The 26,113-nt window shown below is 43.6% G+C and overlaps 2 protein-coding genes across 2 annotated transcripts in view; one reads left to right on the top strand and one right to left on the bottom strand.

The window, feature by feature from the left end:
• LOC109857026 (RNA/RNP complex-1-interacting phosphatase) overlaps positions 1–26,113 on the top strand; it is a 35,676-nt gene that overhangs the window by 6,391 nt on the left and 3,172 nt on the right. Inside the window, exons 3-6 of the mRNA XM_020432875.1 lie at positions 8,040–8,071; positions 9,127–9,214; positions 11,706–11,785; positions 22,129–22,172. Of these exons, the coding sequence (XP_020288464.1) occupies positions 8,040–8,071; positions 9,127–9,214; positions 11,706–11,785; positions 22,129–22,172 (244 nt within the window). The remainder of the gene's footprint in view (positions 1–8,039; positions 8,072–9,126; positions 9,215–11,705; positions 11,786–22,128; positions 22,173–26,113) is intronic.
• Positions 15,864–18,184, bottom strand: LOC109857028. The gene is made up of 6 exons (XM_020432883.1): positions 17,996–18,184; positions 17,621–17,808; positions 17,451–17,498; positions 17,181–17,335; positions 16,629–16,683; positions 15,864–16,526 (listed from the first exon to the last, which is right to left on the bottom strand). The coding sequence occupies exons 1-5, from the start codon at positions 18,070–18,072 to the stop codon at positions 16,678–16,680; spliced, it is 474 nt and encodes a 157-aa protein (XP_020288472.1). The 5' UTR covers positions 18,073–18,184; the 3' UTR covers positions 15,864–16,526; positions 16,629–16,677.

Here is a 26,113-nt window from a genome sequence, read left to right as displayed (position 1 = left end):
GCGCGCGCGCGCAATGAGGGTGGCGGCGGTGAAGAGAATCTCGACATGCAGGACACTTTTGTCTCGTACTTTAGTGTCACGCCCGTCCCATCCATCGCGCCTCATCAGATATGGTAGTAGCTGGGCCACGGCCTATCTCCTAGATAAGATGGCGAGTGTCCATCTCAGGGGGAGGGCACTCCTCTTTTTCCGGGAAGTCCGCGGAATAAAGAAGGATCTCGCAGTAGCCGAGGGGGGGCGGGGGGATCCTATCTCCTTACCCGATCGTGTTTCGCTGTTCCTCTTGTTTTGCGAGGCTTCGCTTTATACGCGTAGATACTGCCCACTTATACACGTACGTGCACGGTCAAGGCACGCGCAAACAATCCAGGAGGATACACCCAGTCCGGTTAGGACACGTAAATGCAGAATCTCCGACGTGTGGCGTATTTTTGCTCTAATTTTTTTTATTTTTTTTTCCCCCCCGTAAGTTAGACGTGCACGTTAAAATGTTAATCTTACCTCCGCGGTACGTTATTAGTGTGTATTTACACATCTTTTTTTTTTTGCACATGTGTGCATCACGGTTATCATTCAGGTTATCATTCCGTGCATCTGGCGTATTGTTTTTTTTTTCTTTTTTTTTCATGTCGATGACATTCTGGTTTTATTTCGTCCGCGGGTCAAAGGTTTCTCGCGGCCCTTTCAGATTGGAGATTTATGAAACGTAGGAAATATAGACGTCTCTTGGCTATTTTGAGTATTAAACGATCCTTATCGCATCCTGGTTGCAGATAAATGCCAAGTACCTATTTGTGCTTATAAACGAAGTTAAATCAATCTCCATACAAACATTGCAAGCTATAGAATTCTCATACGATAACAAGTTGTAAAGTCATTTCGTTCAAAGGTACGCTTTATATACCGATGAGTAAAAAAAAAAAAACGACCAACTACGAGAACCATTCAGACAAATTCTGGAACTATTAAAGAACATTTTTTTCTTTCTCTTCAAACAACTTTGCAATTGCAATGTTTTAGAGACCATACACATTTGAGAGAGAGAGAGAGAGAGACGCGGGGAGGTCATTTCTTAGCTATATGCACCCGATCAAACCCCTTTAATACGAGCACGGGGGAATAATGGTCTGCAAATGTTCCGCGGCAAGTTCGTCGCAGAGCGGCGAAGATCGTTTGAGGAGGCAATAGTATTACTTTTACTTTATTTCTCGACCAGTGTGTGCCCTTTCCTTCCTCGCTCTACCTCTCCTCTTCTCCTCCCCGATCTCTCGCCCCTTCGCGTTCTTTCTTCGCCGTCGACTTCTACCATTCCGTTCCGGCGTCATTATACGTGACGGAGTGCAGTATCCGCTTGGATTGTATCGCGCGGGAGGAAAGACAGGGAGAGAAAAGAAACGCGCGGAGTGAAAGAGAGTCGGAACACAGGAAGACGGGGAGGGGAGTGGGGATGGAATGGTTTTTCATATAAGATGAAAAAAAGAAAAAAAAAGAGAGAGAGAGAGAGAAATCGAGGGATGAAAGGAACGAGGCGATTGTGGATTCGCCGGTGGTTTGTGGATGCCACGGCTGCCTCCGGTACTGGCGGCGCTGGGCTTTATGCTTCTGGTACATAAATTTTCGGTGAATGGGGCGCGCATATGAGCCCACGGCGCCCACCGTTTTCTCCTAACTTACCCCCGCTATCGTCACTCTTCCCTCGCGCGTGTTGTCGAGATTTTCCTTCGTGCAGCTGGGTCTTCTTTCTTTCCTCCCTCGGACCTCTGTCCTGGAGGTCCGATCGTTCCCTCGAAACGAAATCGCTCGTTATGTTTACGGGAGCGTCACCGGGCGCGAGGGTGACACGTGAAGAAATTTCCGAATTTATTGGGTCTCGGGTCACCTCCCACCGATTTCTATCGCATCGTCGATTAGTTCCAACGTTCTCGAAAAAAAAAAAAAAAAAGCACTGGCAGAGAAGGCGGGCACAGAATTTATATCATGTAAGTCGCGTGGTCGTTTGGAATTGGTTACGCATATTATAGAGCGATATCGAAGAAATTTGTTTGTTTAGTCGACGATCTACCGTGCGGTATCGTCGACTCTTTCTTTGTTGCGCACGAGTGATTTTCACCGCCACGCGTGATTCGGTGGAGAGCATCGGTTAACGAGGCATGGTGGATGAGGGAGAGAGGGAGAAGAGACGGAAAGAAGTCAGTCAACCGCGAGTAGGCGCGCTCCAACACGAAACGTGAAGCGTGTTATACATCGACGACGCCATCGGCAGCGGCGCGGACCTTAAGTTCTTCGGAAAATCATTTTACTTTTAATATTCTTTCCCTCCGACGAGGCAGGGTCGCGGCAAAGCAAGAAACAAACATTTGTTTAAACGATCCCGACAAGTCATAAAATATCTGTGCGGGTCGTTAATCTTGTCTTCGGTCGCGCCAGTCGTTCGTTAAAAAAAAAAAAAAAAAAATGTATAATGTATTCTCACCCCTGCTAGCTAAAAACAATTAATTCCGTGGAACCTCCGTGGCGCGTCGAAACGAAACGCGTTTCCTCAGCGCCAGAAGTCGGGCATAATTGAAGAAATGAAAAAGAAGAAAGAACATCTCTCGCCTCGTGTAATCGATAAAGACACAGGTGTGTGTGTGTGCGAGAAGATTCTTTGTTTCAGGAATGGCCATAATATTGGCAACTCAATACGCGACTCCGCGTATATACCGCTCTCGGACATTACGATCTTGCATTTGCGCTCGTTCGCAAAGTATTTTGTAAGAAAAGCGCGCGCGTTTCGATCCCGAATGCCTGGGAAATGTATGGGGATAAGTCATTTCGGTCGTTTGCTTGTAACTGCACCGTGAATACCGGAAGCTCGACACCGCAAAGTGATGGCACGCAACCGTGGTTTCACAAGAGAGTTCACCAGGACTCCATTCGACGCTTCTATCCACACGATATAAACGTCCTTCCTGTAATGCCCACCCCATCACCCACCCCCCCGTAATATTCCGTAATGCATGTCGGCGACGTCGCGATTGCTGCGAAGGAAGAAAGACCCCTTCCCTCCCCCCCTGTGCATCGTGTCGATATCGCAACAACATTTGTATCCGCGGAAGATGAACGATGTCGAATTTTATTACGCAATTTTCATTTTAAATTGCGTGCGCGGTGATACAATAATTCTTAGCGATATAAAATTTGAATAAATAACCGAGTTAAATAATTCAAATTTATACGCTCAAAACTCGCGCAAAACGAAGAACAAACGACGATAGAAATCGCAAATATAATATTCGCTACGTTGTTTTGCTAAACGTCACATAAATAGATGACCGTTAGTCATTCGTGCGCGAGGCAAGCACTGTAATTAGTTGTCTAGCGCGTGTGTCTATGGGATACTTTTCGATCTCGTCCGGCGTGTAAAATATATTTGCCGCTCGTTTTGCATGCGCGTTCTCGCTCGTTCGTCATGTGGTCCCCGACGACGACGGACCACCGGCGACAACGGGAAACAAATTCGAGGAACAAATTCGTGATGTCGGCGAACGCGCGCAGAGAGGATCGCGATCGTCTCGACCGAATGAGGACGGAGAAGAGAGAAAGACATCCCCCCCGGGGCGTGCGCGCGCGCGGACCGCCACGAAAATATTTTTAATTTTATTACGCGGTCTGTAATATGGAAATTCTACGGTCGCGGTTATCAGGTGTGAATTGAATTATAGCGACTGCCGACGCGGTCTTATTATTTATACGCGCTCGGGAAACACGTTCCTCGCTTACGTCGTCCTATACGATAGCCGTTGATAGGAAACACGCGGCGAGCGATGGCAGTCTATAAAGCCTCGTGTCCGAGCAAGCGATACTAATTCGTTATCCACATAGAACGGCGAAGTTCTTCTCGTCGTATCGTCACGCACGACGACCATAATCGACTTCCGAATGTGTGATATCCTACGTTTTAGAAATCGTGTCGCTCGTCGCGGTTTATCGGCCTATTATTCGTTTATGTATGTTTTTTTTTTTTTTTTTTTTTTTTTTACACAAGAGAATTTTAATTTGACAAAAATATTTTCGAATATCTTCGATTATTAATGATCGATATATCTTTGAAATCTAACGATCGATTTACCGGGCACACAACGAAGTCCCCTCGACGCGTGGCGTTCGACACTTACATCGATTTTGAATCTCTTCGGGTCCTTCGCGGCAATTGTGGAATCGTAAAGGCACCGCGGAAAAGGCTGAGCGTGCGTGATTAACAAGGCGGAAAATCAATTTTCCGGATCTTTGTGGTTGAGGATATTCTGTTTTCGATTTTTCAAAGAGCCCCCGTTGCACGACCGCGCGTGCGACGCGCGGAGATTGATGAATCCAAGTTTCATTTGTTATCCGAAGTCTCGTGCGCTATCTCGCACGCTAATAAACATTATGTTAAATTATACAAGAACAGGAAAGGAGACGCTTATATATATTTATATATATATATATATGTTTGAAATGTTCGCGCGAAAATAGATCTACTCTCGAATGTAGATCGAAAGTGCTTTTCGGTCGCGTTTAAATCTTCACGGAGTAGTAATTTTCTACGGCAATAAAAATACCGTAGAGTTCACAGTCAGCGCATTCTCATCATTAAACGAATAAGAGAGGAAGGATCCGACGCGCGTTCGGTTTCTCGAGATTGCGCGCAATCGATGCCGCATTTTTCAACGACTGTTAAAAAGTCATTGATGATAACTGATGGAACGGCGCGGCGCGTCGTTGTCGTCGTCGTCGTCGTCGTCGTCGTCGTCGTGTGATATCGCACATGTCTTCTTTCCGCGTAGGTGACCCATTTTAAAGATCGCTTCGAATCTTTTGCCAAACGAGGAAGTAAGTGGATACGGATAACGTCGCGCATATATCAGCTCGAGTTGGTCATATAGCAGTCTATATGGCCTTCTCTACGTAGCTCTTATACGAGCGTGTGTAGAAATGTCGCTCTCTCTTTCGCATGACGAAATGTTTCTTTCGCAAGTTGCTGACTCTCTTCTTTTTTTTTTTTTCTTTTCTATATCTTGTTCCTTCCCGAGTTATGATTTTACATCGCTGTGTTTTTACGAATTACAATCAAGAACGTAACTTTGTTTAAAAAAAAAAATATTAATAAGGTGTGTGTCTTAATTGTTTGATTCGCGTTTCGATTTCGTTTTCGTTTTCGCTTAAGTTCTCACGCCTCGGTTCGGCTGAGAATTATGTTGACCAGAGGCGAGAATCTTACGAATGTTGTACAGCCCACTCTTGGTCTATCGCAAAAGAAATGAAAGATTTGTCCTTTGTAAAAACTTTCAGTAAATATCGCCGTTGGTCAACAAAGGTTTGCGACAAAGGCGCGCAAAGGCCACATTTTTGTCCGACGGCTCTCCACCGCGTTCTGCATCTGTGATCAATGCTTATTTTTTATGAAATATTTATATGTGTTACACAAAGGTTTTTAATGTGTGTGTGTTAAGTGTGCGCACATCAGTCATTAAATGTACAAAGACGTTGATGTTTTTTTGATAATCGCGGTGTTTGTTTACCTTAACTCAAAGAATCTTTCACGGTTCACGTCATTTCGAAATCTTTTGCTGCGAACAGGACACGTGTACGCATGTCTCGCCCAGTGGGGACAAACCGAAATATGATTTAACATCTGTCCCGTTATTGTGTTTTCGACCGGTCAAATTTGTCAGCGCGCGAAATCACGACTTCGGACTCCTACTGTGCGCGATCCGCCCATAGATCCCATCCAGATGCCACGTCTAGATTCACACGCACGCGGCGAAATATTTCATTCTAGCTGTTGAAAATCACACAAAGAAGAACCAATATCTCGGCGAATCACAAAAACTGTTGTTACGAAATTGTATCAATCAAAAAGTGATTTTTTTTTTTTTTTTTTTTCTCCTAAAGATAATCCCGCAACTCGCATCGAAATATGTAACTTTTAAAAACGAGCGAATGAGAGGATGCGGACGAAGATTGGAACGCACAAAGTTCGTGGCGCGCGACGGACAAACTCGTGCGGACCGTCAGGAAGAAGATTCACAATGCGGGAGCGGCCCGATAATCCTGATTTAGACGGTCCCATATATTAGACTGAGGATTGTTAAATTGAATGGTGGAATCAGCGGAGAGAGCGGGACCGGCTGTCAAGCCGCGATGAACGGAGTATGTATCGTGCGAAAAATAAACTGCCGCTGGCGCGAGCGAGCGGGGTTAGTAAATTTTACAGGTGGGCAAAAGCTACCTGCATCCTCGTCTTCTTCTCTCTGTCTCTTCTTCTTTTTTTTTTCTTCTCTTTTTTGACTCCTCTCCGCGGTTTACGGGGGCCCGCCGAACTCTGTCGAGGTGTGTCGCGAATGTTCTCTCTCTCTCTCTCTCTCTCTCTCTCTCTCTCGAGGAAGGCTCGTAAATCCTCGCATTTATCTCTCGCGCCTTCTGTCCTTACTTGGAGCGTCAGTGCAATGAGTTTTGCGACTCGTCAAATGCATTTTGCCGGACGCGAATTTGCGTCGTGACGTTGTTCGCTGCGTACATCTGGATCTTAGCTTTGTTCTTGCATATCACGCAAGCATTTATTTTTATCACGCAGACGCGCGTGTAATTTAATTTAATATCTCGTAAGTGTGAAACTCCCCCGATCGCGCAAAACTACATCAACAAAAATACGAAACCTACGACGAACAACCAGAATACCGGTCATTAGAGATCTTAAAGGGGGATATAGGGAAAAAGATCTCACGCCTAGTCAACGACGGATTATTACGTTCGGATATACGAAAGCTCGTGGAGTCCGCACGAGTCCGTTATTAATGCGACCGATACTCATTCCGTACTCATCCGTAGATACGATCTCACTCCGCCCAGCCAATCGAATAGCTACGTCTAAACCTGTAATTACTATTTAGCCCACCCATAGCGGGTGCGACGAGACGGGACTAACGAAAGTTTCAATTTACCTATATGCGTGCGCTATTCGATGCAATCTGTTAATTTAAAGCAAACGTGTACACATATCTTTACTCACTCTGCTGTGTGTGTGTGTTGTCACTTTTTGGTTCCTCATTGTTTTGATACATTCTTTCGTCAAATCGAAAGAAAATACGTCTCCGAATGTAAGAATTGTCACAACGTATCAAAAAGAACTGTTTTTTTCACAATTTTCACGATGATTTACAATTATTACTTATTTGCAGACTTAGACCGAGTGAACGAACCGACCGACTGTTCAACACTGACCGAATGACTGAACTGAGGTCGATATATAATATACCGGACTCATTAGTTTACTATTATTTTATCATTATCATGGTATATATATATATATATGCCGTGAAAAAATAATGGTAAATATTATAATAGAAAAATAATGGTTAATATCGTAATGTGAAAATAATAGAAAAATAATGATAACGGCGTGATTAGGCCGGACAATGGTCACATGAAAAAAAATATCTTGAGAGATGTGTTTTCGACATTTTTTCGTAGCGTTGTCCAATTCCAGATTTTTAATTGTTGCAAATAGGTCTTCAAAACGTTTCGGAGATACGTGTCAGAGTAACGCATAGATATCGAATCATGAATCGTGTTGAATAACGCGCTTTGGTGTAATAATCACCGAGTCATCGTGCCCGCGTGGCTGAAGCGTGCCTTTATGGTTTCGCCGCCGCGATGCTCACCGTGTATCGCTGCGCGTATCATCATATCGTTATCCGACACAAGGTTCGAGTCAATCAATCACTCGTTAGCTTCGCAGCTAAATGCGATCCGTGCGATCGCGGCGCGCGATCGTCTCGTGCGGCTTATTAAGCACACGCTATTAATTAACGAAAAACGGGGGGGGGGGAGGGATGACTTGCGTGTCCTGTCGTACACATCCGTGCAGGTCTCATAAATGATACTGGTGGCAGCGGGAATAAAGCTGTTCGGAAATGTCGTTTGAAGTCCGTTTTCTTTTCGTAAGCCGCTAACGACTATTAATTATTTCTTCGTTCCTTCGCTGATGATAGATATTTGTTTTCTTTTTGTTTCAGTCTATATCGAAGAATTTGAAGCCAGACCAGCAGTAAGTATCGAAGATGACTTGTTGTTCGGACACCTCGTGTAAACACCCGATGGCCGAGATCTTCCGCCTTTCTTTCTTTTTCTCTTTTTCTCTCTCTCTCTCTCTCTCTCTCTTTCTTTGTCTCTTTTATTTCTCTCTGCGGCGTTTACAGCGCGGTGCAGAATTTCTCTCCCGGCAGACAAGGGGATGATGCATGAGCGTACTAAAGCGCATTAGCGAGATCGACGGAGTGGTGTCGCGCCGCGGTAACCCGAAGCGTGAAAGGAGAGAGGAAGAAGAAAAAAAAAACGTTTTTCGTCCATTCGTCGATAAATCGCGGCGCTTCGTGGAAATTATAGCAATGATTGTAGCGGCGCGTTCTCTCTCTCGAAGACCGGTGATACTTCTCTCACCCGGTCAGCTGCATAAATCTATCTCGGGGGTCACATTAGCTCGCCGTTAATAGCTTTCAAATCGACTAGTATCCCAATAAATTTCACGGGAGCTCTCTTTTTTTTCTTTTTTTTTTTTTATATAACATTTTCTCAACGTAGACACGAACGAGGGTTGTTTATTTATGGGGGAATCGTTGGTTCGACGAGGGGGCGAAGCAACAGCTCGTGTGCACGTATCCCGTAATATCTACGCACGCACGCACGCACGCATAGTGTGCACCTGGTACGTCTCTCAGACGGTTTTGATATATCGAAAGGGATGGTGAAACTATTTGGGCCGACACCCCCGCCTAATCCGATATTCCTTTCGTTTAGAACCTCAGATTCCATGCTTCCCTTAATATATCATTGTCGTACAGGTCGCGCGCCCCCTTCGAAAAAAATAAAAAAGAAAAAAAAGAAGGCATCTCATCGCGTATCCGCCGCGCGTCTTTATAACCCTAGACTAGATATCCTTCTACATGTTCTTCTCCCTGTGTGTCTACGAGCGAAAGAAGGAAGACGTCACATTTTTTTATTCACGCACCGATTCAAGTAGCGTAGCTCGTTACATACGAGCGGCCGCGATACGGGCCGCTCTTTGCGATCGCTTATAATATCCGGCCATGTCCGTTGTTGCAGATTTACAACAGCAATATTGCTACAAGAGTTTCCTCAACTCAAGTATATCGTCGACCTAACGAACACTTATCGCTACTATGACAAGAAGGTAAGGTTCGCATAAGAGAGCCAAAGTTTAAATTTTGTTTGGCGGCTTTGTGTGTAAATTTTTGATTTTTACATCTTACAGCAAGAGACACATTTAACGCTAAGCTTATATGTACATATATTATATTTACGTTAAATATTAAGATCGATAATTGGATTGATTGTAAAAAATTAAACAGCGTTGGAATTAAGTTCGCTTGAGATTGTTGCATGCGATTTAAAAAGGGGGCCATATGCCCGGCAATAACGTCCGATGAAATAACAGCGATATTGTCATGCGAATTTAATTCGGGGACGCAACGCGCTTAAACGTTTGAGTTTCATGTCGTTAATTCGCTATGTTTATGCACGCACTCCCTTACCTTTTAGTAACAAGAGACGTCTTCTCTTCTCACTCTTTTGCGAACTGTCACCTATCTGCATTCCTTACGATTCAAGACGATACACACATACAACATTTCTCTCTCTCTCTCTCTCTTTCTCTTTCGTTCTCCCGACTGTTCTGCTATCTCCATTTGTCTGTCATTTTTCTTTCCTTCATTTCGCCTGTCCTTCTTCATTCACCGAACATTCTAATCATTGCGTCGCAGTCATTTCCCACTTTGAGAACACTCGAGAGCGAGGTTTGACTAATTTGTAGCGGAGGGCAAAGAACGGCGCGAGAGAGCTAATGAACTTATTATTAGATTTTTGGAATAGCCGGGGCTGCCAACAACTCGATCGGCTGACTGATCGTCTCGGACGCGTCGAGCGCGGGAATACGTCCGCGCGGTACTTTTTCTGGGTCATAGCTGTCAGAACCGAGGACCGATTAATTATATTAATAAGTCGTGAAGTCGGTTTCTCCGTTCGCTCCGTCTTCCGTTCTCTTTTTTTTTTTTTGTTTTTTTGTTTTTTGTTTTTCTCGGAGACCCACCGGCGTTCGAACAGTCATTTGCCACGGCAAAGAAAGCGAGAGAATCCCTAGGGTGGGATGTTGTTTTAAAAACACTACACCCGCCGCCGTGAAGCATCAATAGCGCGCTACGGGCTCTAACGATAATTAACACGAAGATCTCTCGATGTCGCCCACGCCTAATTAGAGCGTTATTATACGTGTATAATGAAGCGCTCTGTCGGTCCTTTAATTTTCCTTGCCCGCGATCGATGTCACGAGAGAAAACAACATTGTGCGCTAGAAACAAAAGGGTCGCTAGAGTTAGAGGGATATACCGGCCGTAGAGATCTTTATCGCTCGTATCAGGTTGTGGTATTTGCTTTTCGTAGTTTCGATACTTTCGTGTATTTTTTTTTTTTTTTTTGATATTCTTGAAATCTGAGCGTAAATCGCTGTGTCTTTCTTCGGAGAAATATTGTACGTATAATTAAAAAAAATTGTGTGTTTTTATATAAAAAGAATCATGCAAGCAAAATTTACATAAGAAATCTTTTTTTTTTTTATGTTTTCGTAATTACTTTTCCATTTTAATGTGACAGTTAGTTTGCTTTTGATATTCAGAAGTGAAAATAACTTCTGAGCGCGTGTAAAAAGAATTTCTTGCGCGTTATTGACGACCAAAGAAAAGAAAATAGCCTCGAGGTACCCATTAAGAGCAATACTGCACGATCACTAGGATTGAGTTTCTAATATCTCACTAAAAGCAAAAGTCAAAAAGATTGATTATTATGACGTGATCTGTCATTAGGGTGAAAACGAGCGGTAACCGTTGTCTGCGATATCGCTCGTAACGGGTTAGAATTACATTGCATTGATATATTTTTATTCATTAAAAATCATCTATTGTATTTTTTTTAATTGTTGACGATGACGATTATTAGCATTCTAAATTTTTGCAGCAAATTTTTATTCAAATTAATTGTTGCAAGCTATTATCATGATATTTATAAAATGAGATTACTTACAATGTGTTACAAAAATTTATTTTTCATATTTTGTTTTTATCTAACAATCCGACTTGTTGTTTACTTTTGATTAATATTACGTTTGACGTCTGAGAACACAATGAGACTAGAGACATAATAGAGAAATTCATGAATATGCAACATGTTGCGGTGGCCCCCAAGGCAGACACGCTCGCGCAACAAAAAATATTTTCCGAGTTACAAATGACAGTGAATCTCTCCTCGCTTTCGTTCGTATCAATTATCTCATATCTTTCCTCTTCGCCCTTTCAAGCTTTTGTCACAATCGATTGTTTCGGTTTGCGATCATTCGATTTTGCGTCACACATTCAGATGACACGCTGTGAGACACGTATGATTACACGCATTGTTTGCCATTGACGGTTTTATGTGACGATAATTAGCGATGCTAATGAGTGTGTTGCGAAGCGGTTTAGCGGGACAATAGTCTCTCAGTTTCGATCAAATTACATGCCCGAGCTTTAATTAATGCATCCGCGCATGGAAGCGCGGATGGAGAATGTTCTGCTTTTGTTACGTAATAATGTATACACGTGCGTTCGCTTATTTGGCTGACGCCTCTGTTGTAGGAATTCACAGATGTTGGTGTTAAATATGAGAAGATCGCATTACCAGGGAGGACAATACCGCCCATGGATATAATTATGAAGTAAGTATGGGAAAACTATTCTTTTTTTTTTCTTTTTTTTTTTAATTTTATAACATTTTCCTTGTGTGTGAGAGCACTTGACCGAGCGTGTTGCCTCGTTCACCGAAGGTACGTTCGCATCGAGTTGCCGAATCGAGAGAGACGCGGAAGCGTCTCTCATCGCGCCAAGTGTTAAATACATTTTAGATATCGTAGAAAAATTATACGTAGCAAAATAATGTGTAATTGTGTGTAACGTAACAAAAGCAATTATCGACCGAAATTAGAATCAAGCGGAATTTACATATATATATATATATATATATATCACTGTGGCGAAGATAAAATTCATCTTTTTGGTTCGTGAGGAGACGCATATTAACCTTTGCACGGCGCGTTATTACGCGCACGCGTATGGCTGTCCTCTTCTTTCAATGATACACGTGCAAACTAGTCGAACGGAGCCGAGTAGTCGACTAATTAACTATAATAAACGTCCAATGATTTACCGAATATTGTACGCGGAATTTCTCGTCTTCCTCTTTCTCTCTCTCTCTCTCTCTCTCTTCCTCTCGCGTTGTGACGCGCGTGCGAGAGGCATATCTCTAAATACTGTACGGTCGGATAATGTGTAAAGATCCGCACATTATACGATCGAGAGAGAGAAAGAGAGAGAGAGAGAGAGTAATGCTCGAACGCGATAATTAGCGGCGATTTCTCTTACGATGTATAAACACTATTTATATATATTATTACGGTAATAAAAGTATTAATTATCGCGTATCTTCCGAGCGTCGCCGAGTGTTTGCGTTCGCGACGAAGAAATATGAAGACATTCCATGGCGATATTCGTCGCGATTATTTCTCACGAGACAAGGGCGCCACTAAAAACGTTCTTGTAAGCGCGTCGCGTCAGGAACGTGACACGATGACGCGCGCGAGAATCTTAACGACGTCGAGCTGAATTTTTCGCCGGCTCCCGGCGTTGTAAATGCTTATTTACTCGCTCGACCGAATGGGGAAATACGATAAACACATATGCAAAGCAGATTTACCCTTTAATGCGGATAACTATGTTCGTGCGATCCATCAATCGCGCACAATCGGCCGGACGTGTCAAAGCACGACCTTTGAGCGCGACTCAGCTTCTCGATCGGCCGGCGCACAAAGAGGACCTCCTCGATTTGTATAATTCGAGGATAAAACGTCGATTCGCATCGACGGTTTAATAACCGACAGGTATGCGACTCGCGCGCATACCGCCCGTCTGCTCCCGCTCTCTTTTGTTGATCTCTTTGTGCGAGGGGACCTGATGACTTTGTGGCTGTGTTGCGCGATGTGTAATTAACCGCATCCTTGATAGGATCGAATCGATGGCTGCCGAAATGAGAGAGGAAGAGAAAGAGAGAGAGAGAGAGAGAGATCTCGCAGGCGAAAGAAAAGGAGATAAGGAAAGGTGCCTTCTAAGAGATGTGAAAACTAGGCGCCACTTAATATCCTAGATATCCTTGAACTCCGGCGAAAGCGCGCGGAGGTGGACGGGACGTTGTTAAGGTGAGACGAACGCGCAAGGCTGAACAAACATAGATCGTCGCGGAAACTCCGCGCAAGAGAACTCGGAGGCCTTCTGGCTCTTCGGTTTATTCTACTTGGCTTTCGACCCTCGTAAGGTCGCCAGCCACTCGTATCGACGGGATTTATCAGGCAGTAACGTTGACTTACCGTCGACCGGGATTTCTGCGCTCCGTCCGGAAGATCGAAGGTGTTGATTCTTTGCTTTTCAAGGATGCCTCTTCGCGAATATATATCTCTCGTCTTCTACGAGCGTTCCAAAAATAACCTCATAACATGTATTCAACGTTCCGCGCTGCTCATCGAAAATGGTATTTGGAAGGTAAACGACGTTTTCCTTATTTCGCATACACGCGGGATTTTCGCGATCGACGGATTAAAGAAAACATCGCGAGAAAGAAGGGAAGGAGTATATACGTACGATCGCGCGCGCGCGCTCGCTGTAGAGGTCTTGAATTTCGCGCGGTTAATTAATTACGTGCCGCGAATAACCGGCTAACTGGAGTTTATGGCAAGCGTGCGTTTATTCGCGAAATAATTCGGATCGGACAAATTAAGAAAACAAAAAAACAACATAATGAAGGAACATAAATTACAGAGAGTTTTAGTGCCTTGTTTTTTTTTTTATAAGACAAGTTTTTGGATCACCGCGGTTGCGTGTTTCATCGAGTAGTTGCACACGTTGATTATTGTATTTTAAAATAGGTTTTTAATTGAAACGAAGCATGCGTGCGATAAAATTTATGATTTATAATCCGTAATTTTATTGTTATCACTTGTGAAAATTAGTGTAAAAAAGTTGGATGATAAAAAGCTGCTTTGAGTTTTGGTTGCGTGCAACTGGTCTATTCGGTGCGCGAGTTCGTTTGGTTCCGTAAACTAATTTTCACATCACCGCGGCGATATGATCACGTTGATAGCCATTCGCGCGTGGCGCGAGTTAAGCAATTTCGCGTGAAACGCGATGTTAATTGAAACGTAAGCGCGTGCAACGCGAGCCTGATGCACGATCCGCACCGCGGCATCGGGTTCCTTTTAAAACGCGCGGCCGATTTTTATGCCGCACCCAAACTATATTCATCAACTCCCTTCCCCCGTACCGTCAACTCCTTTTTCGCGTTTCCAACGTGCCGCCCTGTGTTATCGTTTTCTCGGTAATTCTAGTCTATCTCTTATGCGTTTCCCGCTGTGCTTCTCATATTCGTGCATCGTCACGTACGCCGACGAAATAGATCGTAACTTCGCCGTTTCTTCCTCGCTCGTTTTCTCTTTCTCCGTAACAACCGCACAACTCTATTTCGTATTAATCAAGAATATCGAAGTAGAGAAAGAGAGAGAGGTTGGACATGTTATTTGTGCGATAGAATTGGAATGGAATAATTTTTTACATTAGCAATCCGATTGGACAGATGGTCGAAAAATCTCCTACACAACAACAGCAACTTTTCTCCTTCCGTAAACTTAATCGAGTTATACACGAATATGTGCGCGGACGCGTGTAGGTGCGTGACGGGAGAGACGTCTCTATTTTCTCGAGAGACTAGGTTTCCGCGTGTGTTCTTCGTTCTTGCATCGTCGAATACACTCGCTCGTACATATATCCGCGAGAGCGCGAAGAGATTCTTCCACAGAGTATTCGAGAAACAGAACTAATGGCAGAACGATCGAAGAGACTTATTTAAAAATATAATTGAAGTGTGAGGACTTCTATCTTAATTAAAAAAAAAAAATCTATTTCTCGCACATAACGAGAATATAATTTCTGAAAATCGCGCGAACGTAAAACGTCGGCGATGTTTCTTTGAAAGATCGGCGATTGGTTTTCGCATAGCGCTCGAGGCAAAACCCATATCAAATATTCTGACGTGTGGCGTCTCGGAGGCCCGGTGTGGTAGAAATCACACGGGAGAGGCGCACGTGGATTTTGGCAAGTGATTGTGGGTGGTAAACGCGCTTTATATACCCCGTCTTTTCTCCCATGCGCATAATGCGTCCGAGCGCCGCGCGCCTCGTATTTCCGGTGCCGTTAATTCGGCTCGCCCGTGAAACGCTCGACGATGAGTCGGAGGAGAGTCGTCTGCGCGAGGAGTTCGTTCCCGGAGGAAAGAGAGATCTTTCTGCTTTCTCTCTCTCTTTGTTGTTTCCACCGTGGCATCGTTCTCGGGAACGACGAGAGACGTTACGTGCGCGTCTCACGCTCGAGACCACCCGGGCGATCGCTTCATTACGTAAATTCGCCACCATTCGCCGTCGTCTTCTTCGCGTGCCAGTCTCGTCCGTGCACGCGCCGCCGCCTCGCCGCCCATTCTCCGCGCTCTTACATCGAAGATGCAATTGATGCAAAGACGATTCAGATTCGAAATTGCGCCCGAAACATAAAACAGCTTCTTCCGAGATTCGATCGGCAATTTCAAATCTCGTTACACTTAGTAGGTACTCGATGCTGTTTGATACTTTGTTCTCGGAGAGAATTTATACAAAGTTACATTTTCGCCGTCAATTAATTTTTATTTTAATCGCCAAAATATGACAGTGTGAAAATATTTTATTATAAGATAGACGTAGATTTTAACGCAATTGTCAGATAGATAAATTTATTTCAAAGAAGAGACGCGCGCGCGCGCGCAGAGAGATATATGTAGTCTTTATTTAAAATTGAATAAACTCAAAAAGCGATGTGCTTTATATGATGACAAATTGCGCACTTGGAGTTGGAATATGACCGTGAAAAACACCGAGTGTACCGAGCGCTGCTATATAACCGCTACGCCTTCCGTATATAAGCGACTCTGATTGAGAAACAGTCAGACGGAGTGTTTGCTCAGTACTTCTACGATATCTTCGGGGTTCCGGGATCTGTGCTTGGGAGCACAGCCGTACAAACATCGGACAACCTACCTACGGTACGACGCGCGCGCGGTCCATGCATTAAACATTCTCAAACACGGACGATTTCACGTCCAGCATCACGTGGGGGCCACCTTCTCTCGTCGCCGGTTGATCTCCGCGCTGGTGCGCGCCGTTGTGTGTGAAAACGCGCGGCCGTGAATTTCGACGTTTATTTCGCCGTAATTAAACGCTGCAATCTCTCGCGCGGTGGAGTATTTTTTTTTTTTTTGTTTTTTTTTGTTTCAGCGCTCCAAGGATTTTTCCCGGTATATATATATTTCTTCGCTCGATGTTGCAACACCTGAATAAGAATTATGCGCTCGTACGCGCGCGATAATATTTGCAAAGATGTTAAATATGTTTCTTAAAGATGTAAAAAAGTATACACATGGGATGTACATACTTGTACAAATTGATCGATCACGTCCCGTTGCTACTTTGATTCGCGCCTTTTAGATCTGTTGAAAGAATATTACGTACGTCAGTGTGTGTGTGTGTGTATGTGTGTGACGATTGAATATCTTTGTGCGATTTGAATATCTGGCGATCGCGCGCTTCATACTAATAGATAAATAGATCGATGGATAGATAATTTATCACCGGTAGCTAGATTTTCTTGTCGTCTTGTCCCAAATGTAGGGCAAGACCAGAAAGAAAGATTGATGCGAAGTGCAAACATGGGTAAAAATCGGCGAAAACGAATTTATGGGCGGAAGAAGGGGCAGCCAAAATCTGCGCTCGCGAAACGCTAAAGAAAAATCCAGCTCTGGGTCAGTTTCTGACCGCGCGATGTGACCGCATATACTTACTTCGCGAGAACACATTCGATCGGACATTATTTTTCAAAATTACATATCGAATTTTATGCGGTGAAATTTGAAAAATATTCGAGCTCTCTTTCTCCGATCGAACGTATGCGCGCGCGCCATAGTTTCAGAAGTGGAAGGACACTCACTCTTATGCATTTCCCGCAAGGAGTAACCTTGGTCATTCTGGGCGCGTACTGAGAAGCGTATCTCGCTTCCGGATGCTGCCTCGGCCTCGAGAATCTCAATCTTTCAGCGGGAGCCGGCGGCGCTGCTGCTTTCAACCGTTCTAATATTTCTCTCGCTGAACAAAAATCCGATATTGACGTGTCGATAAAAATGTCGAAATGATTCGAAACGTCGAATCATTTTTAATCTTCAGACAATTAACGCGCAGTAATTTTTGCGATACAACTTACGATCTTCCTCTTCCAAATCGTCGGTTTCGACATCCAACGAAGCGTCGACTGAACAAGAAATATCGAATTTTACATCAAAACGTTGATACAACGTCTTTCTTATTGTATTTTTGTATCACAACTCAGTTGTATGTTTTTTTTATATTTGTTCGCTACTAATTCGTACGTACAATCGATTCGTCGTCGAACAATAGCCACCCCAGCTACGAGATCTTGTCTACGTGTTCTCAAAGGAGCACGTGGACTAGGACGTGGAATATCTCGTCGGGGAGTTCTTTTCGGAGTCGAGAAAGCCGGTGGCGCGAATTCTCTCTCGTCGTAGTCCATCGTCGACGTGCGCCATTCTTCCGGTGTTGATCTGAGAAAAATTTTTTTATTTCATTTATAAATAAATTTTATAGAAATAAATTTTCAAGAGGGAGAAGATAAACAGAGAGAAAGTTTTCTCTTTGACGCGTTTTTGTATTGTACATTTAAAAATATTCTTTTATTTCTCGTATATTGCGATGCACTCGATAACCTAAAAAATTTTAGGGGTTACGTACGTTTCGATGTCGGAATATGCGGTGTAATACTCTTCCGTGGCATTAGTCGGCTCGCAAGTGCACATTGTTGATTTCATCGAACACGTGGTATTAAAAAATTTTGCCAAATGTTGCCGAAAAAATACAGTTGCAAAAGGATCAAATTCTTGTAAAATTACATCGTGACGTCGTAATCAGCGCGACTATCGATCTGCTTTTCTCGCCATCCTTCATTACGTAAAAACAATTATAAGTAACAATTGTGTCTAAAGTCTAAAAGGAGTTTTATATAAACGAGATAGGACGCGTCTTAATTTTCGTGTACTGACACCTTGATTTTATAAAAAAAAAAAATTGCGCAAAATTATAATTTTATACCGCTTGGCAATTTAAGTTTCGAAAAAATTCACTTCACGAAAATATACGAACAAGTCGCGAGAATAAAGTTTTGCGTTCGTTCATGAGTTATTTACGAAGATGTAATGTCAGTTAACGCTATCGACTGGCTGTCTTCGACTCGATTCTCTTTTACATCTTCTCTTTTGCACACAGAAGAGTGTCCTTACGTTAAACATACAAATGTCCTGTAAAAAACAATCGACCGTGTGTGTGTGTGTGTGTGTGTGAAAAAGTTCGATATGTCTCGAATGACAAATGTGCATCCGCACGTTCGAAAAGATAAACACCGTGATGTATTTATTTGTCATCGTCTTGTCTTGGATGACAATTTGTAATTTAGTATCCGTACAATTTAAATAGCGACACGCTGTTGTATTCCCCGGACGGCGATCGAGTTTTTTTTTTTTTTAGGATAACGCGTCGTTACGCAATCGTCTTTTTTTTTTTTTTTACGACACGAACGCAACCCGGTCGTCGCGGTCTCACGGTGAAGTTTTATACACGCACGCGTGCAAACGGGCGGCAAATACGTACGTAGTACGGTGGGCGCGTGCGAAGGACCACACACCGTGCGATATTCAAATGAACACACCACTTACGACCGACAATCGCGCTGCGCCATAAACGTCGTTTCGCGGTTTCACCGGCGCCTGTCCTTATTCCGGCCCGAAGAGACGTTGTTCGTTTTCACGCGTGATTTTTCACGGTTTGCGCAAACACACCGGACTTGGATCGTATCGGCGGCGTTATCTCGATAAGAAATCTGTGACTTAATTAGCGACGAAATCGCTTAGACACGAGAAAGATTGTAAAAAGTACGTGTTCCATTAACACCTCGATTGCGCGACACCGTGCGCGAGTCCCTCGAAAGTTGAGTCTCACTTTTCCGCGCGTGTAAAAAAAAAAAAAAAAAAAAAAAAACGCGAGATCACAACGATGTAACACGGGGAAGAGAGAAAGGAGAAAACGGTTTTATATTTTCCTGGTGTGCGATTGAATTCATTCGGAGGTTCGCGGCCTTCCAGTGTCAAAACGAGATAAATGACACTTAGCGATATTCAATAAAAAGGTAAACACGCGGTGAAACCTATGCATTCGTAAAGCGGGGTAATGCGGTAAAATATTCGTCGAAGGAGTTCCGTCGCACTGATGGATGACTGGTTTTATAAATATTGATGGCCGCTCGTCTCACACGTGCATCGTGGTCAGAGCTTTTGATTTTGGATCTCCGAACGGGGGGGAAACGGCGATCAGAAGTACGATCATCGGGTTGATGACGCTGATGATGATCATCATCACGACGATGATGATGGGTAATGATGATGACGGAGTTGGTTCTTGATATCGGGTTCTTCAAGAGAGGATGAAATTTCGATTTCGGGCGGAGTGCGAAGCGCCGCGTTAGAACACACCTCCGCGTCTCCGAATCTGTAATTCAAATCCGAGAGAGATTCAAATTAATTTAACGCTCGTCATTTTTCACGTTTCGGCGGCACGCACCACGGAGCGTCTCGGCAGCTAACTTTTCGATATTTCATCCCGCGGAGAAGGCCGCGGGGTTCTCTCTTCCTCTCTCCGTGATAGATGCATCTTTCCGTGATTGTGCTGTCACGTTCTCGAAATGAGAAAGACGCGCCACAAATATATTTCAAGTGTTTCGTAACCGCGCGTAACTCTGACGTTACCGCGTGTGATTCTGCTGTCACGTGGATTTTTATTTTTATTTTTATTTATTTTTTTTTTTTTTATTTCTTCGTGCTAATTACGATGTATCATTACGACGATCGTAAAGTTGATCAGCGGTTTAATTAATTGGATTGTTGATCGATCGATCGTTTGATACAATCTGAGAACGGGGGTTTAATATGATTACGATTTGACTCGGTGGAGTACACGTTCACACCCCTAAACGAGACGCTTCTATTTCGAGAGTCATTATGAGTTAAGAGGTCTCTCTCGCAGGTTATAAATATCTCTCACCTTACAAGCCATCGATATTTGAACGGTGGTCCAGAAAACTAGTCGGCAACTCGTGAGTGAGTTAGCTTATAATCGCGTTAGCCCCTAATCGGGCTGTAGGGAGTTCGTTTCTCAGTTGAAAGGGACCAAAGGCACTAAAACGGTCCTATTAAGCCCCTATAGACCGCCACAATTGGGCCACCCAATTCCACTTACAATAACGAGCGCGGTAACTTCGGGGAACCGGATCTATCCGCAGCTGGATGGATGATCGTGAAGGGGATTGAAACGAATTTTCGTGCTTTTGTGCTACATTCACTTTTATCGAAAACTAAACTGTTTTGGCACATCTCACAAAAGTTCCTAATAAAATGTGCATATAAGAATGTCGAATCGAATATTATTTAGTTTTTAGTAGCGCGACATGTTTATTTAGTTTGGCACACGCTTGAATTTCTTTTTCAGATTGTTGTAGAAAAAAAAAAGCGAAAGAAGCAACCAAATATATTTCATCTCGTGTATATATTTATTGACATTTAATAAAACTGTTACTTTTTGGAGGAAGAATACGGAAGAAAGCCGCCATCAATGTTTTTTCGCACGCGCCGTTGCGGTGGTGGTTTTTTTTTTTTTTCTTTTTTAATAAACGGGAACGCGTTCCCTCCTTTCTTTTGGTGCAAAGTGAACATATTTCATTGTACTGTTTCCCGTGTCTTTCCATTTTCCCCGCTCTCTATCCCATAGATCACAAAGAAGTCGCCCGTAAGTTCACGGTGAAGTTTATACAGAGGACAAATAGGCGGGGGGGAGGGACAGGGGAAATGCGTTGCCCCCGTTTGAAAAATCGCTGTCGCGGCGCGACTGTTATTAATCCTCGTCGACGAACGCGTGAGCGCTCTTGTTGCGACGTCGTGTTTTCATGACATAATTTGGAATCGATTTAACTTCTTAGCGCCGCGTGCTCGCTCGCCCGCGCTCGCCCCGTAACTTTTCGGAACGCGCAACATCCTGGCTTCTCAAGTCTCATTACCATATTCCTTCGGTTTGCCGCGCTCTCGGGTTCTCTGCATACCTATTACATATAGCTATTACAACGCCGGTTTTGCCCGACCGGTTCACCGGTTCTCTACCTGAATATTTATTTAACCGATTACTTTTTTCATCGGCCTCATGGAAATTCGATCGGCGTCGCGCGCGCACCGCGCTCGCTTCGTGAAATTATGAACAGAGCAAATAAAAGGACAGATAAGGAGACTGTGTGCTGTCCCCTCAAAGGCAGCGGCTGTTATTACGCATGCTTATAGTGTTATATATTGGGTATATATATTTGAAATATTAATTATATTATTTATTCCACCGGGATAAATAATTGCTGCCGAGTAAGTAATTAGGAGCGAGAATGTTAATGCTCTCGCTATAATGATAAGTTATTATGCGAACTGGTTGGTTCATTGAAGCACAATTACAAAACGCTATTAAACACACGTCGTTCCCGACGAAATTTTTGTAGGTGAGTTTTTTAGCTGGCTCCGGTCAACACAACCGTAAAAAAAAAAAAAAAAAAGTTTTACAAAAATTCTAAGCCTGGCATTTAATCAAAGCTTTTATTTTTATTTCAAGTTTGCGAACTTAAAGAATCAAGAGTGTATTTTAAAATTACACACTCCGTTCTTTCGCGTAACGAAATCAAATTTGTCTTTTTCGTGAAAAACAAAACAAAACTTAAATAAATCACTTTGCAATCGCTACTTTTCGTTCTCGTCTGAAGTAAAAATTTGTGCTCTCTTTCCTTCCAGATTCTTTAAAGTGATGGATGATTTTACAGCAACATGCGGTGAAGGTGAGTTTACATTACAATCAATATACATCGTCTTTTTGTATCAATCAAACGCGCGTCTTTATCTTTGTTACACAAAGTTGCTTCGGTATCTCGTAGTGACCTTATTGCAACAGAGTTTTGGACGAGTAATACCGTCGCTTCAACGCTTTTGCATCGGATCGAAAGTAAGTTGCATCGCTCTCGAAACGTTCGATGAAAGTTGCAAGACTCATGTCTGATCGGCGCCAACTAAAATGCATCAGGGTTCAACAACACTGTAGCTAGGGAATAGTTCTTAAAAAAATTCTTTGTATCGACAATCGTGTATAAAAAAAAAAAAAAAAAAAAACTAACACGAAGCACCGAGATATCGAGTTACTCTCGCGCTTCCGACGAGAAAGAACTCGTAAGGATTCTCAGCCCCCGAAAACCGAAAGCTGCTGATCACGACTGATGTGTACAAGAGCGCTATCCTTTCTCCTAATTTACTCCTTCGATTGCCCGGTCGTGTTGTACGTCGCGAGAACGAATGTAGAGTAGCCGGTGGTCGTTTGGCCCGGGCTTCTCTGCGTTCTGATTCGGGAGGACGATTCGACAGGGATGATCGAAAACGAATCCGAACCGAAGTTCGTGGAGCGAAGGATCGCCTACGCGCGCGCGTACACATACACACACACACGTACACACGTGCATATATCAAGACGTTGTTAATTATCTGCCGCCGCTTATCAACCAGTCGAGAAGAAAGTTCCCCGGAGCGTTTCTTCTTCTAGTCTCCTTTCTCATCCTTTCCTCCGCGCCGTCTTTTTCTTTCTTGTTTTTTTTTTTCTTCTGTATATATAACTTCTCCGCGTTCTCCATTTTTTCTCATGCCAAACGACCGGTCATATCTACGTAGCTGCATCGGCATTCGGTGGTACGTGTACAAATGTAAGAAAGTTTTGATCTCCTTAGTTTATATTTCGAAATACCTCGTGTCATAAATCTATCGTATCTCCACAGAATCTATTGTCTTCTTGTGGGTTCAATGCTCTCCCGCTCTCTTGCCACAATTCCGGGGATAAAACACTCAACATTGTGAAATTTATTCAATAGACAGAACTGTTTTGAAATGGCACGGAAACTTTCAAAATTTACGGAATTTTCCTAAAACTCGTCGAAATCGCAAAAGGATCCGGGGAGGGTTTGTGTCGCGGTTCATAGATCTCTCTCTCTCTCGGAATTGTTTGTAAGGAAACTCGAGAAGATTACGAATTAAGTAACCCGAATTTAGAACGGTCCGTCGAAGAGACTAAACGCATTTCGAGATTAAAAGAAACCGGTTTGCTTAACTTTTTATTTATCCGTCGTCGCGCTATAATATTTATTTGTCAATACCAATATTACATTTTTCAGGACGTACGCTAGTTGATCACGTGGTAACGATCGTGTAACTTGTTTCTTCGGTTCGTTTGTTCATCTTTCCCGAACTTCTGATACGTCTTCTTCACATGTGTGTAACAACGTGTGATTGATTTAAAAACTGCAAAAATCGCGAAAAAAAAAAAAGAAAACAATAACACGCCTGGCGATATTTTCGCGTATTTATGCGCGCGCACTCTCGGACGTTAATGTTCAACTCCTCGTTTAAGCTCTCGCGTATATCACGCGTTACTAGAAGTTTCCTCTTCGGCAACGAGGCAATCGCGATCTTTACGTTCACCAGAGGCTATTTGAGCCGACGTGTATACCTCCCGCGTATATATATCATATTGCCACATTCGCCACGTCGCTTCGGGTCATACTCGTCGACTACTCTAGTAGCCCGAAAAAGCATCCTTCACGTCGTGCGGGGAGTGGCGCGTGCAATTCCGGATGCGGTCTCCGCCCGGACCGGGTCTTTTATTCCCTTCGTCGGCGATATCTCGGGGGCACGGACGAAAACAATATTTGCATGCGAACGCCCACCCTTTGCGCGTCCGTCGTCAGCAGCGGAGGTTTCAACCGCGACCGACCTTTTGCGCGTCTCGTTTTCGCGCTCCCGCGAAAACTTGACGGACCCGAAGCGTTGTTGCGGGTAGCGAAAAATTAGCGAAACACATATTGCTTGTTGTTACTATATATTTTTGCTCTTTCGAATTTGTTTTCGTATCCTTAATCCGGTTCTATACGTAAGTCGCATCGTGTTTAATGCAAATCCGAAGTGATTCTGATTCTCAATAAATGTACCTTCTTCGCAACGCAGTGTGAAACAAAAGTATCGAATTGATCGCGAGCTCGCTCCTAATTGATGATATTGCTGAGTATACAAGGCTGATTTTCGATCGGCGAACATTATTATTATCGTCTCCGCTTCGGCTCCCGTTGAGCAACGTTTCATTTCGAGAGAGAGTGCCGAACAGCGGGACGCTCCGAACATACCTACGTAATATCCCTCCTGGGCGTTGTAATTACACACCAATGTATGAACGTACGTACGCACGGACTCGAGTGCCAATTCGTTTGCGCCCAAGATTTTCGATAAGCGAAATTCCACACGGAAGGTTCTCCTTGTGTACACCTTTTCTTCTTTTTCTTTTTTTATTTTCTGTTTACGCGTGTAAGATCGTTACGTCTGTTTCGCGGCGAAACATAATTTCCCGATAAGAGATCAATTTTTATTTGTGCAAAAAAAAAAAAATCAATCGGTGTAAATAAACACTCCCCTTTTTTTTGAATATTGAAACGACAGGTTCCGATGGGGAACCTTAATAAGTACGACGTACGTAACTTCCGTGTTGCGACAATGAGAAAAAAAAAAAAATAACGACGCGCGGCTGGGAAACGCGACGTGTGTCGATGCGCAATCAAAATCGCAAATCTTCGGACAATCTGCCTGTGAGAGGATCCGTCTATTTGTAGCATATAAAGACCACGCCGCGCCACGGGGGGTGCCGGTTTCTCCAGATTCACATTAGATGTAGACGTGTTCCGCGAAGATTTCCTACATTCGCCACAGAATGCAAGTCTGTCTGACGACGGTTATACGTACGGCAAAACCGTGAGATGACCTCGTGATAGGTGCGCATCAACGAGCTTACGTATTTTTTTTTTTTTTTTTTTTTTTTTTGATCGTGTTACGCGTTGTTGCGACAGCGTCGAACCGCGTGTCCGTGATCTATAATATTTGCGAGTCTCGCCTTTTGTCTCAATAATGTCGCGATTTTTTTCACGAGCTCTCTTTTCGGACTCCACACGCGTACTCGCGGTTTTTTACGATTCCCGAGACATTATTCTCGCGTGTGACGATCCACGCAAGGACTTCTTCGCGAAGAAATAACTTTTAATGCCCTTCCCCCCCCCAAGCCTCGCGTTTTTTGCTCCTTCGCGTGCTTTTTTATCTTAATACTTTTTCACGAAGGGGACTGCGTTTAGATCGAAGATAGCTCCGGTCACAACTGTTTTATTAGACTTTGTTTGTCGTGATTTTTTTTTTTTTCGCGAAATATCTTATCGTCGTCTCGTCCGGCGCCATGAATTTTAAGCCCCCGTATATTTGCATTATTGTCCGTTTTGCGGACAGTACTAGGTATTCTCGAGTCCTCCCCCCGAGAGAAGAGAGGGAAATAACTCGCGCGCGCTTGTATCGTTCAGAGAGATACCGACATACGTCGCTCCGTTCGATTAAATGGCTCGAAGAGGTCAAACCGGCGTATCGTATGACCCGCGATGGGTCACTTAATTCACACTGAAAGCCGTGCGGTAAAGAGGTACGAAGTGCCTCTAAAGTACTTGGTACTTTATACCTCCGCTCACATTCGCGCTTTGCTCGGAAACGAGAAGAGACGTTAATATAGAGGAGAAGTGCGAGGGTGAAACTCACAGAGAGAGAAGATAAAAAAAAAAAAAAAGAAAAAAAAAGAGAAAGAAGCGATAGGCGGCGGTAGACGCGCGCGCGCGCGCGCTTCGATCGTTATGATGGTCAACTATCTCTCATTAAGGCT

The sequence above is a fragment of the Pseudomyrmex gracilis genome, unplaced genomic scaffold, assembly GCF_002006095.1.
Source record: "Pseudomyrmex gracilis isolate BER0280 unplaced genomic scaffold, ASM200609v1 scaffold_140, whole genome shotgun sequence".
NCBI classification, from domain to species: domain Eukaryota; kingdom Metazoa; phylum Arthropoda; class Insecta; order Hymenoptera; family Formicidae; genus Pseudomyrmex; species Pseudomyrmex gracilis.
This window is presented reverse-complemented; position numbering and strand designations above follow the sequence as displayed.